Below are 14668 nucleotides of genomic sequence, written 5' to 3' on the forward strand. Positions count from 1 at the left end.
AGGGGGGCCAGTAGCCAGGGAAAAAGAAGCCAGGGACAGATGAATCCAAGCACGCCTGCCACAGTGCCACTAGTATAATACAGCCTCGCTCTCTATTTCCGTCCCTCCGCAGGCTGAGAATGAAATGAGACGGGATGCGGGAGATTTTAGAACAGCGGGAAAATGCAAAGAATCAAGACACACACACGCATACACACACTCTCTCTTTCCTCTTCTCTCCTTTCCCTTTTCACCAATTTCTCTATTTCCATTCTCTCCCATTACTTCCCTCTCACTTCATTCCTGACGAGTGACTTCCGAAGTCTCTCCTCTCCACTTTCCTTCCTTCCTTCCTTCCTCCTCTCCTCCTCCTCCTCCTCCTGCTGTGTCTGGAGCGCTCTAAATGGCAGGTTTATCCTCCTTAGCCTCTGGGACTCACCAAGCTAATTTCCTTTGAGTCAGGAGGTTTTACAGGTGTCCCTTTAGGGGCCCCAGATGTTGGGCGGTGATGGCGTGTGTCCCTCTAGGCCCCGTGGGTTTTGCCCTGTTCGGCTGACAACTTTATCTGCCCAGAACACCCAGAGTGTGATCATTAACACACATCACTTTGGCATAAAGGAGTTACACAATGAGCGGTTTAGGTTATCATCTACCTTTCCTCACCGTTCTCTCCATCCTCCATCTGTTTCGGCATTCGTCGCCTCCTTCCCCTCCATTTTTCCACCTGTCAGTTCATCACTCATGTCCGTTCCCTCCCCTTTTCTTTCTTTCTTTCTTTCTTCCCCTCTCACAGACTCCCTCCCTTTCTTCCTTACCATAGTGAACATGTATGCTTAAGAAAATCCAATCATTCTGCTCTTAAACTAGAACAGTTCCCCCGAGTGCTGACTGACAGGCTATTCTCTTCCTGCTGTCACTTTTTCTGACACACTTAAAGAGGAAAATAGTCAAGTGAAATTCTTATTATTCCACCCTTAAGTCATCTCTAATACAATTAATAAGTGACAGTGAAATTACATGGGGGCATTTCTCTGAGTGGAGGAAGAAGCTGTGATACTGAATCCTTAAACCTATTTTCTTTGTCAGGAAACGCTTAAGGAGCAATTATTTCTTAAATTCCATTAGGTGTTGAAGAGTGAGTCATACACTTTTACATGAGCAAGGGCTGAATATTGATCCTCTCGACCCTCTGTTAGGCTTCTCTCCCCTCATTTCCCTCCATTCTCCTCTCATTTCTCCCCTTTTTGCTCTGTGTCTGTAGGCCTTTATTTTGTTCAAGCTCCAACTTATTTTGTCATTTGGCATGTGTGTGTTTTGTGTGTGTGTCTATGTCCTTGTGTGAGTGTTTCTGTTGAGCTGATGAGGCCCCTTTATATCCAAGTCTTCATGGGAAATCAATTTGTACTGTTTCCTACATGGCCGGCCTTGGTATGGCTCACTTCCTCCTACAGCTGGCACCTAGTGTACACACACACACACACACACCAATGCATAGTTATTCACTGTAGGCAACGCTTCAGCTGAAAATTTTAATGAATAGCAGTAGAGAAGTTGAGACAAACGAAGGTGGCGAGTGGGTAAAACGTTTGTGTGTGTGTGTGTGTGTGTGTGTGTGTGTGTAAGAGAGAGTGAGAGATAGAGAGGAAGCGAGTCTAAGGGCATGAAACTTGCCCGTCAGCTCATTAATCCGCAGGTGTGCTTAAAACACTAAAACACTGCAAAGAAACGCTGCATCTACAACTGACGTGTGTGTGCAGACACACACACATACTCTCACACACTTACACAGCTCATTGTCATTCAGCTATGCAGTGCGTGTGCCCCGAGTGTGTGCCCTTTGTTTCTCATCGTCCTGAGGAGTTTGGAGAGGAGGGACCGTCCATGTTGATTGAAAATTGTGAAACGTAACATTTTCCTATCTCATAAGTTAACGTGAAGGTTGCTCAACTGCATCACCGCTCTTTGTGTGCATGTGAGTAATGGCCGTTGAGGAATACAGTGGCATAGATAAATTAAAATCTCTGCGTGTGTGTGTGTGTGGTGGTACGGGCAATCATGGACCTTTAATAAGAGCTCCTTGCCTGCCAACACATGGCTTGTAATCAATCACCTGAAAGGCACACACAGACACACACACACACACGCCGCCATTAGCTCACACTCAGTCACATCGAGCTGAGCGTATGGTTCAATCAGGTCGCCGCGCTGAGCCGTTTGTCGTCACACCTCTGCGTGTTGGTGCTGTTGAATGTGAGCGGACAGACGTGTGCAGCCGTCTCCTCTAAGGTGAGGAAGAAAAAGCTAAGAGCCCAGAAAAAGAATGGAAACTCCACAAGGTGTCGACCTAACAGCTAGAATTCGGAGTCAGCCTCCAAACACATTAATCTACTTGGTGGTTAATGGAAGAATGAATGGGGCATCCTGAGGGGAGCAGCGTGGAGACACAGGTCCTTTCCATCTCTCCTCCTCTACATACCCTTGTAACTCAATGAATGATCTGTCTGGCTTTCTTCTCTTCGCTTCTTTTCCCTCACTCCCTCTTTCTGATAAATCTCTTCCTCTGTAGCCTTGCGTTGCCTTTCTTTAGAATCCCCTTGTTCGCTTATATACAATTACTCCCATCTCTGATCCTTTCAACCCCCGATTCTTCACGTGTCAGGTGCCTGTGTGTGTGTGGGTGCATCTTTACCGGCCACTCGCAGTGTCCTTCCCACTCTCCCCACATCCTCTTTGACCTCATCACTCAAGCCAGCGGACACACAGGTAGGGTGGGTTAGGGGGCAGCACTATTAATAGCCTTTGAGCTTGTGAATCTTTAGAGCTCAATCACATGTTTGAAGGAGGCGAGTGGGTCCCGATGGAGGCATTAGCTAACACAGAAACCCAGTGGGGAGCGGTTTCTTCGCCTCTTTAATAATAATAATAATAATAATAATACATTTTATTTGTAGAGCACTTTTCATAGTTAAAAACAATCTCAACGTGCTACAGACTCGAGACTCGATTAATGCATTAGCACTTCATATAGTCTTGGGTACATATTGGCTTTACATCGGGTACGGCCAAACGGGCATGAGTGTGTGTGGGGGAGAGAGAGAGAGAGTGAGAGATGAACATGGAGTAGATCATTGTGGTGCACAGCCTTGTGGCCGTACTGGCAGTTCAAGTATGCAGGTGAGCGAGCGCGTGAGCTTGAATTTTCATTTTATGCATGGATACAGAGCCGTATGAATAATTGCACTGGCCTTTGACAGGGAAATAGAGGGAAAGAAGGGGGGAGAGAGAGAGACGGAAGCGCAGAAGTGAGGGAAGGGAGGAGGTTAGGGGTTTGCGAGGACGAGTAAGGAAGTGTGGCGGGAAATGAAATGTGTTATTTGGGAGGAATGCTGGGGGGGCCGGCGTTCACCCCAATCACTGCACTGCAGAGCAATTTTAATACACTGCCAGGTCGCAACAAAGAGCATCTCGCTGGAGGGGCGGGAGGAGGAAGAGGAGGAGGGAAGGGAACCGGCAGGAATGAACAGATTGACGGTAGAACAAGCGAGAATGGCAGGATTCAGAAAATAAATAAAAATTGAAAGCGCGTGGGACGGAACACAAGAACGAGGGGAGTGAGTACATGCAGATACAGAGAAGACGATGAAATACAGAGAATGTGGTAGTACAGAGAGAGAGAGAGAGAGAGAAAGAGAGAGCGCGCAGAGGAGGGATGTAGAGCAAGGGGAAAGAGAAGGAATAAGGGAGGGAGAGATTCAGATCTAATCACTGTGAATAGAAACAAGTCCAGTGAGCTTGGGAGGGAAGTCAAAAGTAAATAAACAGGTGTGCCGGAGGACACACACGGCTCTGCACCCAGTTTGAACACGGAGCTTTTCAATTTATTTAGCAGAAGTGGACCTGGGGAGTTGATTGACTGATGGCAACGTTTGTCTGACAGTGAAGATACCACATGAAGATAAGGGACGCCTTTGGATTTCCAATTGTGGCGTTTCAATTTTGTCGATTCTGACCGATTTGAGCCGAGTGGTACGAGATGGCGGAAGAGGAGGAGGAGCAGAGGCGATGCTGGTGAGGGGTGACGGCCGGGAGGAAGAGGGGAATGGAGTGGAAAACAAAAGAGATGACCAGATTGTTGGCGTCTACGCTGGGAGACAAGAAAGAGGAGATGGACGATGATGGAAAGAGAATGGTGTAATCAGTAATCATTCTGTCCTTTAAGATGATTGCGTCGCCACTTTTCTTTCTGTATGGTAGCTCAGTCTAGATGAATTGTTCACAGATTTGCTTGAGCCGACGGCTGTACCTCCTCTTTTTCTTCTCTACCGACTTCCCTGAGTGACTGACGGGCTGATTGAGGCGTTTCTGAAGAACAAACCAGTGAGGCAGGAATAATTTTCTAACTCCAGCTCCATTTAGGAGCGGCTGTGATTTGTTGCCCCCTCGCTCAGAGATAGGCCGAGACTGGTTAATGTAGTTTCTCCACAAACAAACCACATTTGAACCGAAAATAAATAGCAGCCGCTGTCAAACAAATGAGATTTCGCTTGTAGGAAGGGAGCGAGGAAATAGAAAGCAATAATTTATCTTAGCTGTTCAAATGAATCACTCACGAATTAGAGAACAAACTGCTCCAGCTTTAGATTCTTGAAGGAGCGATGGAGTTTTAACCCATTTCTAACCCTGTTAGCATAGGCACCGTGTTGTCAGTGTCAGGGCTGGATACACAACTGCGAGTTCGACTTGTAGTTATGAAATAAGGATTTGTACTAGTTACACACTGTTGTATTAAAGTGATAAACTGATAGAATTTGGTTTACATCACTGAACGGAGAGTAAATGCAACAGAAGTAACAGCTCAAACAAACATTACACTGGTCGGGTCTTCAGGACTGTCAAACACACAAATGAGAAGCTGAAGAGTATGTGAGCTGCAGATGTGAAATGGGAGAGAGAGTGAATGTTAGTCAATAACAGCTGTAGGCTCATGTTGGGCTCAAGAGTTTTTTGCGACTTGCAATTAACCTGTTTGCTTTTGGCTGTGATTAATACTGCCAGCATCCAGCTACTGAGCGCCACAATCAACATTACACAATATCACCAAGACCAAAAGGCAATTAAACACTGCTCAGGCAAAAGCTGAAGCACAGACAAACAAACATTAAATGAAGGAATCAGATTGTCTTCATTCCCTCCAGTGGCTTTTAAAATCTATTCACGTTGGTGTAACTCAGAAAGCTAAATGTGCTGCAGCAGATCCTAACAAAGTCTAATTCATGCCGTTAACATGCATTCGTCACCAAGTATTGATCCAACTTCATAATGTTGATCGATCTCCAATGGTATTAATGCAAAGACACGGCCCATGTCACATGATGTATATGCTTGGGGAAAAAAAGTAACGATTGTACTTAATCAGACTTAGGACACTTTGCGCATTGTGACCCTTGACCCCTGATCCTTGACCTCTGTCCATAAGCATCGACCTAAAAAGCCAGATCGTCCAAGTGGCTTCACTGTTTACAACACCTGGAGATAAATCTGTGCCCCTGAGACTCTAACCATTACGAGAAACAGAAATAAGGATGGTTTATACTTCATCCCAAAAGTGATTTCAGATATAATAACAATAACAACATACTCTTGGGTTTACTATCAGGCCTCTGCACAAAACACACAAACAGCAAAAAAACAGGATTTAAAGCCAGAGATGCTCCCTGTAGGCCACACAACATGCAGCTATTATGTTATATTTACTGCGATACTTTGGCCAGGAGCCAGAGCTGGAGTGAAGGCCAGACTCTGCACCGCCAACACCCACTTTGTACACACTGATGTGTTAAAGCTCAGTCAACCCCGGCAGGGTTTGCTGATTTTCCAACATGTCTCATTCAAAGTCAGTCTGATGTTTCCTGTAAAAGTCTGCTCTGCTTCTTCCTCTCACCCACAGCAGCTCAGCACTCTCACCAGCCGCTCCACCCCTCACTGAGCTCATCGCTCCTCTGCTGCTCGCTCACGCACGCACGCACACGCACACACACACACACACACACACACACACACTCTTTCAGCAGTCTGTCACATCTGGCTGGACATCCCATGCACAACAAACCTCCTGGACCTGCTGGGTGAGGTGCTTTTAGTTTCTGGTTCACATGAGTCCTACAAAGAGTAATGCGCTCCCATAAACGGCTTCCACACAGGGAAACACTTGCCAGCCGGATTTTCATTGCATCTGGTAAATGTTACCCCAAACATATGCCGGTCTCACTCTCCCATATGCCGCCGTGACAAAGCATCTGTGCGGTGCATGCTGACCTCTGAGGTCTGCCTGTTTGGACCTTGACCTGGATGTGACTCACCGATCTCGCAGCTCTCTCCAGAGAAGCCCTGTGGACAGTAGCAGCTGTAGCCATCGCCCTCCTGCAGGCAGCTCCCACCGTGGAGACAGGGGTTGGTTTGGCACGGGTTGCTCTCAACTGGGAAGAGAGTAGGAAAGGAGGTTAACTGACAAGATACTAATGCGTGTTTATAATTCATTTCCTACAAAGAAAGAGCATTACAAAAGCTGTTTAAAAGTAGACGGAGCATGACGGGTCCCCTCCTCACTCGTCTCTGGGGCAGAGGGTGCAGACAGTAGCCAGACTCCTCCCTCCTCCCATGCTTTTTCCAAAAGGTGATGGGTTGGCTGTTGTTGCATCTGTCACACCCGTTTATCACAACCAACGCTCGGCAGACGAAGGACGATGTGTCGCTCCGACCCTCTGGTGTCATTTCCCCCCCCCGTACCTCTTTACTCGCAAAACCAGGTCCGACTGATGAGCCAAGGTCCCTCGTAAATTAGCCTATCATTGCCCAGTCAGGCATACTGGCGGGCACCTCTTTATGGCACATTACTGTGTTACGGAGACAGTAATAAACACATTACACACTGCGGGGCTATAACTCTAAAGCTCTTCAAGGGAAATGTTTTTGGGGGATGAATGGCAGAGATTGAGAAGATTAAGTCGTGATTATTGCTCTACTATTTTCGGGTGGGACACACAGAGGAGGAGGGTTGACAAGGACGGTTAGAGTACATCCGGGCGTGTGTGTTTTCTCATTCCGGGCGCAGAGTCGCACTGTGGGGAACTGGCCAGATTAAGTAGCTTTTTATTATCCGGTGCTGATAGGATTCCAGCCCCTGACACAATCTGCCAGGCCATCTAATACACTGCATCTTCTCCATAATAACACTAAGACTCACTTAATGATGTATGAGTGGGGAGATAGAGGTACGTAGCTCCCCGGGAAAGTGGGAAATACTGCCGTTTACGTGTGTGTGCAGCGTATATTTGCATGCGTTTCCCATCTTTGTGTGACCCTGACTCGTGCCTGCTGGTGAGCCGTAATGGGAATGTGTTCAATTTCCTGTGAAGCAGACTGACAGACTCCCACTGCGGCAGAGAGCCTGATGTTGATACACTGGGCAGGAGAGGCGACTGAAACGCTGCCTTTGAAAATACATAAAAGTGACTTGCCAAATGAGGAAAACCATTAGAGATAAAGCTCATGTCTTAAATCAACAGCAGAAGGGGGGGAAAAACAACATCGCAGTACGTGATTTGGAAACATACATTGCCGGGAGGTTAATGATGCGCCGACGGAGATGCTGGGATCTGCAAGTGCCGTGTAAGAGGCGCCACGGAATGGTAATGTGGCCACCTGCTCGGGTCACAAAGGGGTCAGGTAATGGGAGGAAGCTGGGGCGGTGAATGAGCTGTTAGTGTCCATCATCATCCATCCATCCGTTCATGCATCCATCCCTCCTGTCTGCAGCCTCTTCAGATGACTGACCCGCAAGAACCCAAAGCTCATTTCACCACTCTGCTCCTCAGGCAAGTTAGGGTGTGAGACGCAATGTGATACGAAAAGTTTGATTTAAACCTGGCCTACACACGCACACGCACACACGCACACACACACACACACACAAACACACACACAGCCTGCGTAGCAAATCCCAATGATCACAATCTGACATTTTGGACAATATGGATGTCACGGTGGCTTATACGCCGCATTTACAAAAGCTATTACTTTCAATTCCATACGGCCGTTTCTTTCTAATCCACTGTGAAATTCAGTGTTTTTGTGGGATCAAGGTGACGTTTTACGTGGCGGTTGTGTGTGAGTGTGTGTGAAATGATCTCAAAACGTATAAGAACAATTGAATGAAACAGGCAATAAATTAAATTCTAAATATAACAAATTGTGGTACTTTGGTCTTCCGCACGAGCTTTTGAACATCCATAAACAAAAAAGGACGCACAAGGACATTCCGGCGACACGACTAATCTTAAGAACCTTTGATATTAAATCCCATCTGAACAAATTTTTTCTAAACTCTGCATCACATCATCAAATGTGGGAGTGAAAAAGGTGTTGCTGATTTTGGAGATGGCCAGCTTGATCACTTCCCCTGCGACTGCCTGTGTTGCCATGTGGATTATTATGGTGTAGTTTTATTATCAACACAATGCGCAAGATAACAGTTATAATGAAACATATCGGCTCTTAAGAATCAGGGGGACGTTGTTTGCCCGGTAAAGAATAACTGATAATGACATGAGATGGACTTTTCCTCAGCCATAGATGGCGGTTGGGTCGTCTGCAGTAATACCCACTGAGATCTAAACTCATATCCTGTAGCAGAATCGGGCATCGATCCAATCTGTGGACTTAGCGACGACATGTTCAGCACCATTTGCCGCCTAGATCTCTAAAAAGACGAGTACTTCAGATAATCTAATAAGAGAAGATCTGCCACATCATGTTTGATAATATTTCCCCTTGTTTGGATAGATTATAATAATAAGCAGTGGGTGTAAGCTTTGTTGTGTATTACTCAGTGTGCACATTGGTGCTGCAGCAAGGGAGACTAAAATAGTAAAAAGCATATGGCAGAGAGAGAGAGGGAGCGAGAGAGAGATGTCAGCGAAGGAGGGATAGAAGGAGACAGAGGGAGCTATTATACATTTCCTCCCTCTTGCCGCTCACTTATGATTAATTACACACTGGTCTTAAAATAGGCCACTCCCTCTATTCCAATTGTCTCTTTCTTTCTTTCTTTCCGTCCCTCACAGAGAAAGAATTAACGCACAACAGCGCCAGAGTGTGAGAAAAGCGAGCGATGTGGCGAGGAAGAGCGGAGGCTGGCTGAGTTAAATGAGATAGCAGAGACATAAAGGTGGATACAGGCAGACATAAAAAGAGAGATCCTAAATTTAAGCCTTATTAAAGTCGTAAGTGTAGATGGATTGCACAAACTCGTCCTCCCTCACACTCAGCACATTGCCTGACAAATCTTCAGTCCTGTGCTCTTTTTTTAGAATACTGTTTGACATTGTCCTGCTCTTTAGGGTCATCCTTACATTCTTACAAGCCCCATGCTATTCCCTAATGCTCCACTCTCTGTGATAATGCCTGACGTTTGAAAGCTGCACACTGAACTCATCGCATGAATACATGTTTCACACACACACTTACACCTACAGTACACACACTTGCTTATCACCGTCTGCATTGCTACACGTAGACTTACTGAACCTTGTAATAGCTTGGCTGAGACGAGGGAATCATGCTTCAGCCTGTTCCAAGTGTTACCCCCCTCTACCAGTGTGATAAGCCATCAGCAGGTCCCGGCAAGGCCTGTTCTTTAAACAATTTAAATATTACATCTCTAAAAAAGGTACTGAAGCGCACACACGACCCTGTGCGTCACATGACAGCTGCCTTCAACTGCAAAGCGTGGATCGAAAACAGCATAGACATGGTTCTTATATTCACGTCGTCCCTTTTGCTGCAGTGAGCGTTTGTGTTATATATGTTCTACGTGTTTGATATGCGTTTAGTGGTGAAGTGGAGCCAGAATGGCATTTATAATATATGGGTGTATCAGTGAAAGTGCTTCCGACGCTGCTGCGAGTCGTGTAAAGTAGACGTGACATATCTCCTAACTCCTCGCTCCTGTGAAATAATGACTCTCTGTGCGTACTTTGGAGGAGCAGAGAGCTGTGTGAGAAATATCACCTCTCTGGAGGGCCTCCTAATGATGGATTCTGATTTGGGAAAAACATCTGAATAATAAAAAAAATACCCCAGAAATACCATCAGCTACCACAGGGGGAATCACAACCACAAGTGTCAGCGTGTCTCATGTTCTTGGGAGTTTTGGAGGCAGAACTGCAGCAGGAAGGATGGAGGTGGAGGCAAACTCCACCCACTCCACAATGTTACAGACAGCTGCTGTATGCCAGGCAATGTATAGACTGGACCACTCTGAATTTCAAGCAGGTTAAATGAGAACAACATATTACCTGCAGTAATTGATGTCAATTTTATAATGACTGCCATTAGACCTTTGCCAAAGTCTAATCCTAATGATCATCTGACCTGTATGACTCCAACTTTCCATCTCTCCTCTGACAAGATGGACAAACCGAAAGGCAGACACACACACAGGTAGGCATATGATCCAAGTCACAGACCGCAGATGAGCTACAATTACTGCCGGGTCGAGCTGAATACGCACCGTGGGGAACAGGAAACCCAATTCGGCTGACATATAGATAGAGCTCCTCTCCGGCACAGAGACGCGGACCCAAGTGCAATCCCCGATTACTTCAGCGTGATTGGTTTACCGTTGTTGTGAAGGCGGAAGCGAGAGGGGTCGGGAAAGTGCAAGAGGAAAGTAGAGAGAGTTAGAGAGAGATGGAGAGAGGCAGAGGTTACGTTTGTTTGTTAGTTGCAGTGCTTCTTCTTCTTAACTACGGCCATCTCTCTCCTGCCCCAGGAGTCAGTCTGAGTCTTCTCAGTAAGTTGGACAAACCAATCTTTGTCCACTCACCAGCATGCAGTGGGGACTAGTATATGAAACTCTGCAGCTTTTTATTGCCGAATGATTTAAAGACTATATACCTGTAAAGCCAATCCACGAGCAGCAAAAATGAGAAGAAATTGGACCAGAATTACACCTACAAGCACAGCCCATTTGCTTTTTTGTGCATCTTTCTATAGCACAAATGTACAAAATAAAACTGTACAGCAACAATAGGGGGTTCAGTCCAGGTTTGCTTGTTTTGGAGCGAGAACACCTGACTTGCTTTGTGACCTATTCCTGTATAGTTTTGACAGTTGAAGTATTGACTGTGTGTGGTGGTTTACACCCGGCTGATGAACCTGGAGTGGAGCTGAGTTTTTATTTTCTCTCTGAAATAATTACCAGGGTCTGGACCCGAATGACCTCATAGCCGGATACAGCCCTGCCCTCTATTGCCCGGCTGACACTGGTCGTAAGTAAAAACTGATAGGGTCAGCACTCCTGGTCTAAATGGAGGCAGGTCTGCAGCGCTGCCTTTTAACCCCACTGTGCACAACTGCCAGTCTACACTATGAAGAGACTCACATGAGGGGGGGTCAGAGGCTTTTAGGGAAGATACTTTTGTTTTCAACCACATCATAGCAAGACAACTGATATAGTGAAGCACAATGTGAATAAAGATGAATTATGATGGTGGGGATTGTAAAGGACAACACACACAGCACCATGAATCCAAAGGCTCACTTACAAAATCAGTACACGGAATGAATAAGAGTAATACTTGATCCTGGAACACTTGATCCTGTTTTTCATGCCTGTCAACACCAGAGATCAGATAGCCCATTCACTCACTGGGCGTAACTGGAGCTGCTATGAAGTCAGCATTCATAGACACTCGGCACGTCAGCTACTTGCCAAAATTGAGCTCGCACCCAACCTGACCCCTTTAAAAGCAGCGGATGCCTTCCTTAAACTGTTGGGGAATGTGCTCATATCTTATAGGAGAAGGTCTGAAGATGGAGCAGGTGTAGCCATGTGATTACTGCATCGAGCTGTAGCGAAGCAGCCGCTGACAAACTAGGATTGATGAGCACTGCAGGGGAGGGAGCAGCTATTTCTGTCTCCCTGACCAGCATGCGGTGGGTGCCCTATGTCTGGGTCCATATACAGAGCAAAGTGTGTGTGTGTGTGTGTCTGTAATGTCCACCATAGCCCTCCAACATACTCTACATATAATCTATTAAAACCTTCCCAATCTATTAATCTGATCCAAGTTATTATTTATTTATCTAGCAGTGTTATTGATTTACAACCATGTATCCTTAGAAGGCTGCATGGTTAGGAGGATTGGATGGTGGAGATGAAACCAGATAAAGTCTAGTGTCAGTGACTTATCTTATAATGCATATATTCTAAATACTAAATACATTTCATCCAGACCGTAGGCATGGGTTGCATCATTCTGATTCAAGTTTTACATCATCCTCATCACTGTTATACAATCTTTCTATTTTGCTCCTTCACCCTTGATAAAATGTTCTTCCAAAAAAGATTATGATTCCGAACACACATACACACACACACATCCACACGCAATTAGCTGTGGAGCCAGCAGCCCGAGGCAGCAGAAAGTTGCTGATGCAGACCTGGTGCACCTTGAGGACCTTGCATCACGCCGGATAAAACCAGGGAGGGATAACCTGCCAGCAATTCACTACAATCCAGTTCGGCGCGCCCGCACGGCCGAGAGTGACTGAGAAATTGGCGGTCTATTGTTACAAGAGCGGCACTTGTGGCGTCGCTGCTCGTGCTAAATAAATTGCATTATCTGGACTGTCAGAGCGGCGGGAAAATACTCCGTCCTGCCTTATCGTCACAAACACATTCTGTCCACTTAGGGTTTCTCCACCGTCTTCTCGCTCACCTGTGCTGGTTCTTCTATTACGCATATCGAGAAAAGCAAATATCAACCACATCCCCACCTTGGCCAATTATCAACATGTGACCTGCAGAGGAAATGGTCCCTGTGCCTTTGCTTGATATGAACGTGTTATGCATAGGAAGTGATGCTACGGTGCAATGAACACGTATCTGTGAATGATTGCTATGAAGTCTGATTCACTGAGGGATTTAGAGTTAAGTGTGCAGTTCTGGTATTTCTAATAGGCAAATGTAGTCCACACACACACACACGTGGGATCACAAACTCCTTCCACTGTGGTCACCATCAAGTAGCTGTTCTGACAGCAGAGCAGCACTATTAGGAGAATCAGGCTCCGGGCAGAGGAGTGCCAGGAGACTAGTTTGAAACTCCTCACAGAAGAACTACTTTACATGACCTCCCTATGCCCTTGCACTCCCTGGACACACTATACCTGAAAAGAAGCAGTTACCGTAGCCTCACAAACTCATCCCAGCCTCTGTCACCATTTGGCTCGGAGATAGATACTGTAATTCACACGTTCGCAGCCTCCTTCAGAAACATTTTCTCCCTAGACACTCTTCATTTGTGCCATCCGTGAGTTCTCGCCCCATGGGACATCTCTGTGGGTGCCAGTGACATGCCTTACATGAAGCGACTCATCCACCCTTTCACCCAACGTGGGCTGGTAACTGCGTGATGCATTGTGACTGACGCTGGGAGCCAAACACCCTCTCAGCTCAGCTCCGCTCTGCCTTCCACAGTGCGGGGGAGGGAAGTCAGTCAGGCGAGCTGGCAGCCCCACGCCCCGGCTGGGTGCACTCATCCCCGCCGTGGCGCTGGTGCCACTCCTCTGTAGCTATGAGGAAAAAAAAATCTAATTTTGAAATCTTACACTTCACCGTTTACCTTGATGGCAGGGAGCTCTGTTTCAGTGTGGAGTTAGGAAGTGGAGAAGGAAGACGCACAACTAACAACTCATGGAATTAAACTCTTATGAAATGGCACATACAGTATATATTTCATTTACTGTCTGCCCTGCCCTGATTAGTATCGCCTGCCCCTCTTTATCGTTTCCTCCCTCGCGTATTGAGTCTATGTGATCTACTCCCGCTGGGCCTGTTCATCTTTGTATCGAGCGTTCCAGTATTATTCCTTGTTTTTCCCTTTCCTTTAACCTCAAACTGTTCTTTTCCTTCCCCTTGTTGGATTTGTTTGCATTTCTCTGGACTGATTACCTGTGCCGCATTCCCCTTTCTCTTTCTTGAATCTAGATCCCCTCTCCGAGTCGAGCCTTTTCCCTGCGGTTACAATTCATTTCATTTAGAGGTAAAGAGTGCGGCACACAGGGCTGTTTGTCCCCCCCCCTCCTCCAAGGGTTACACACCTGCCAGTAGTGGAAAAACTCTTTCAGTTAAGGGAAACATATACCCAACAAATAATCTGATAGGGATTGAATGCTCCATTCTAACGTGTGACCAGACCGAGTTAGTCTCGACTAACTCGACACCGAGGATTCTATTCCTTCTGACAGCGCCCTGCCAAGCTCTCCGTCTCCATCCATCCCTCATATCATTTGCTCGTCGGCGGCACACAGAGCTGATGTTGTTCGTTGCTTTATAAAACTCCATGCACCCTCGGGGGCCCCAAGGCTGTAGCCAACAATAAAAACTCAAAGATAGGGGATTCATCTGGGAAGGAGAGTAAAAAGAAGCACAATCTTTCTCACTGAATCACTGTCTGCGTTTTAATGGTGTGACATATGGCTCAGCGGAGGTTCCTGTCTGGTTTACACAGGGGGCGGAATTAAAACGGCAACAATCAAATCAGAGCTCAAGACTCTAACAAACTCTTCATGGTTTCATCCGCTTCCTCATTAAGTTTATTGCATCTTCCTCCAAAAACCAAGA

General features: G+C 46.3%; 1 protein-coding gene across 1 annotated transcript in view; it reads right to left on the reverse strand.

Moving 5' to 3' along the window:
• ncanb (neurocan b) overlaps window positions 1–14668 on the reverse strand; it is a 73378-nt gene that overhangs the window by 30608 nt on the left and 28102 nt on the right. Inside the window, exon 9 of the mRNA XM_076153280.1 lies at window positions 6339–6455. Within this exon, the coding sequence (XP_076009395.1) occupies window positions 6339–6455 (117 nt within the window). The remainder of the gene's footprint in view (window positions 1–6338; window positions 6456–14668) is intronic.

The sequence above is a fragment of the Genypterus blacodes genome, unplaced genomic scaffold (assembly GCF_046128005.1).
Source record: "Genypterus blacodes isolate CSIRO-AG114 ecotype Tasmania unplaced genomic scaffold, CSIRO-AGI_Gbla_v1 ptg000058l_1, whole genome shotgun sequence".
NCBI classification, from domain to species: domain Eukaryota; kingdom Metazoa; phylum Chordata; class Actinopteri; order Ophidiiformes; family Ophidiidae; genus Genypterus; species Genypterus blacodes.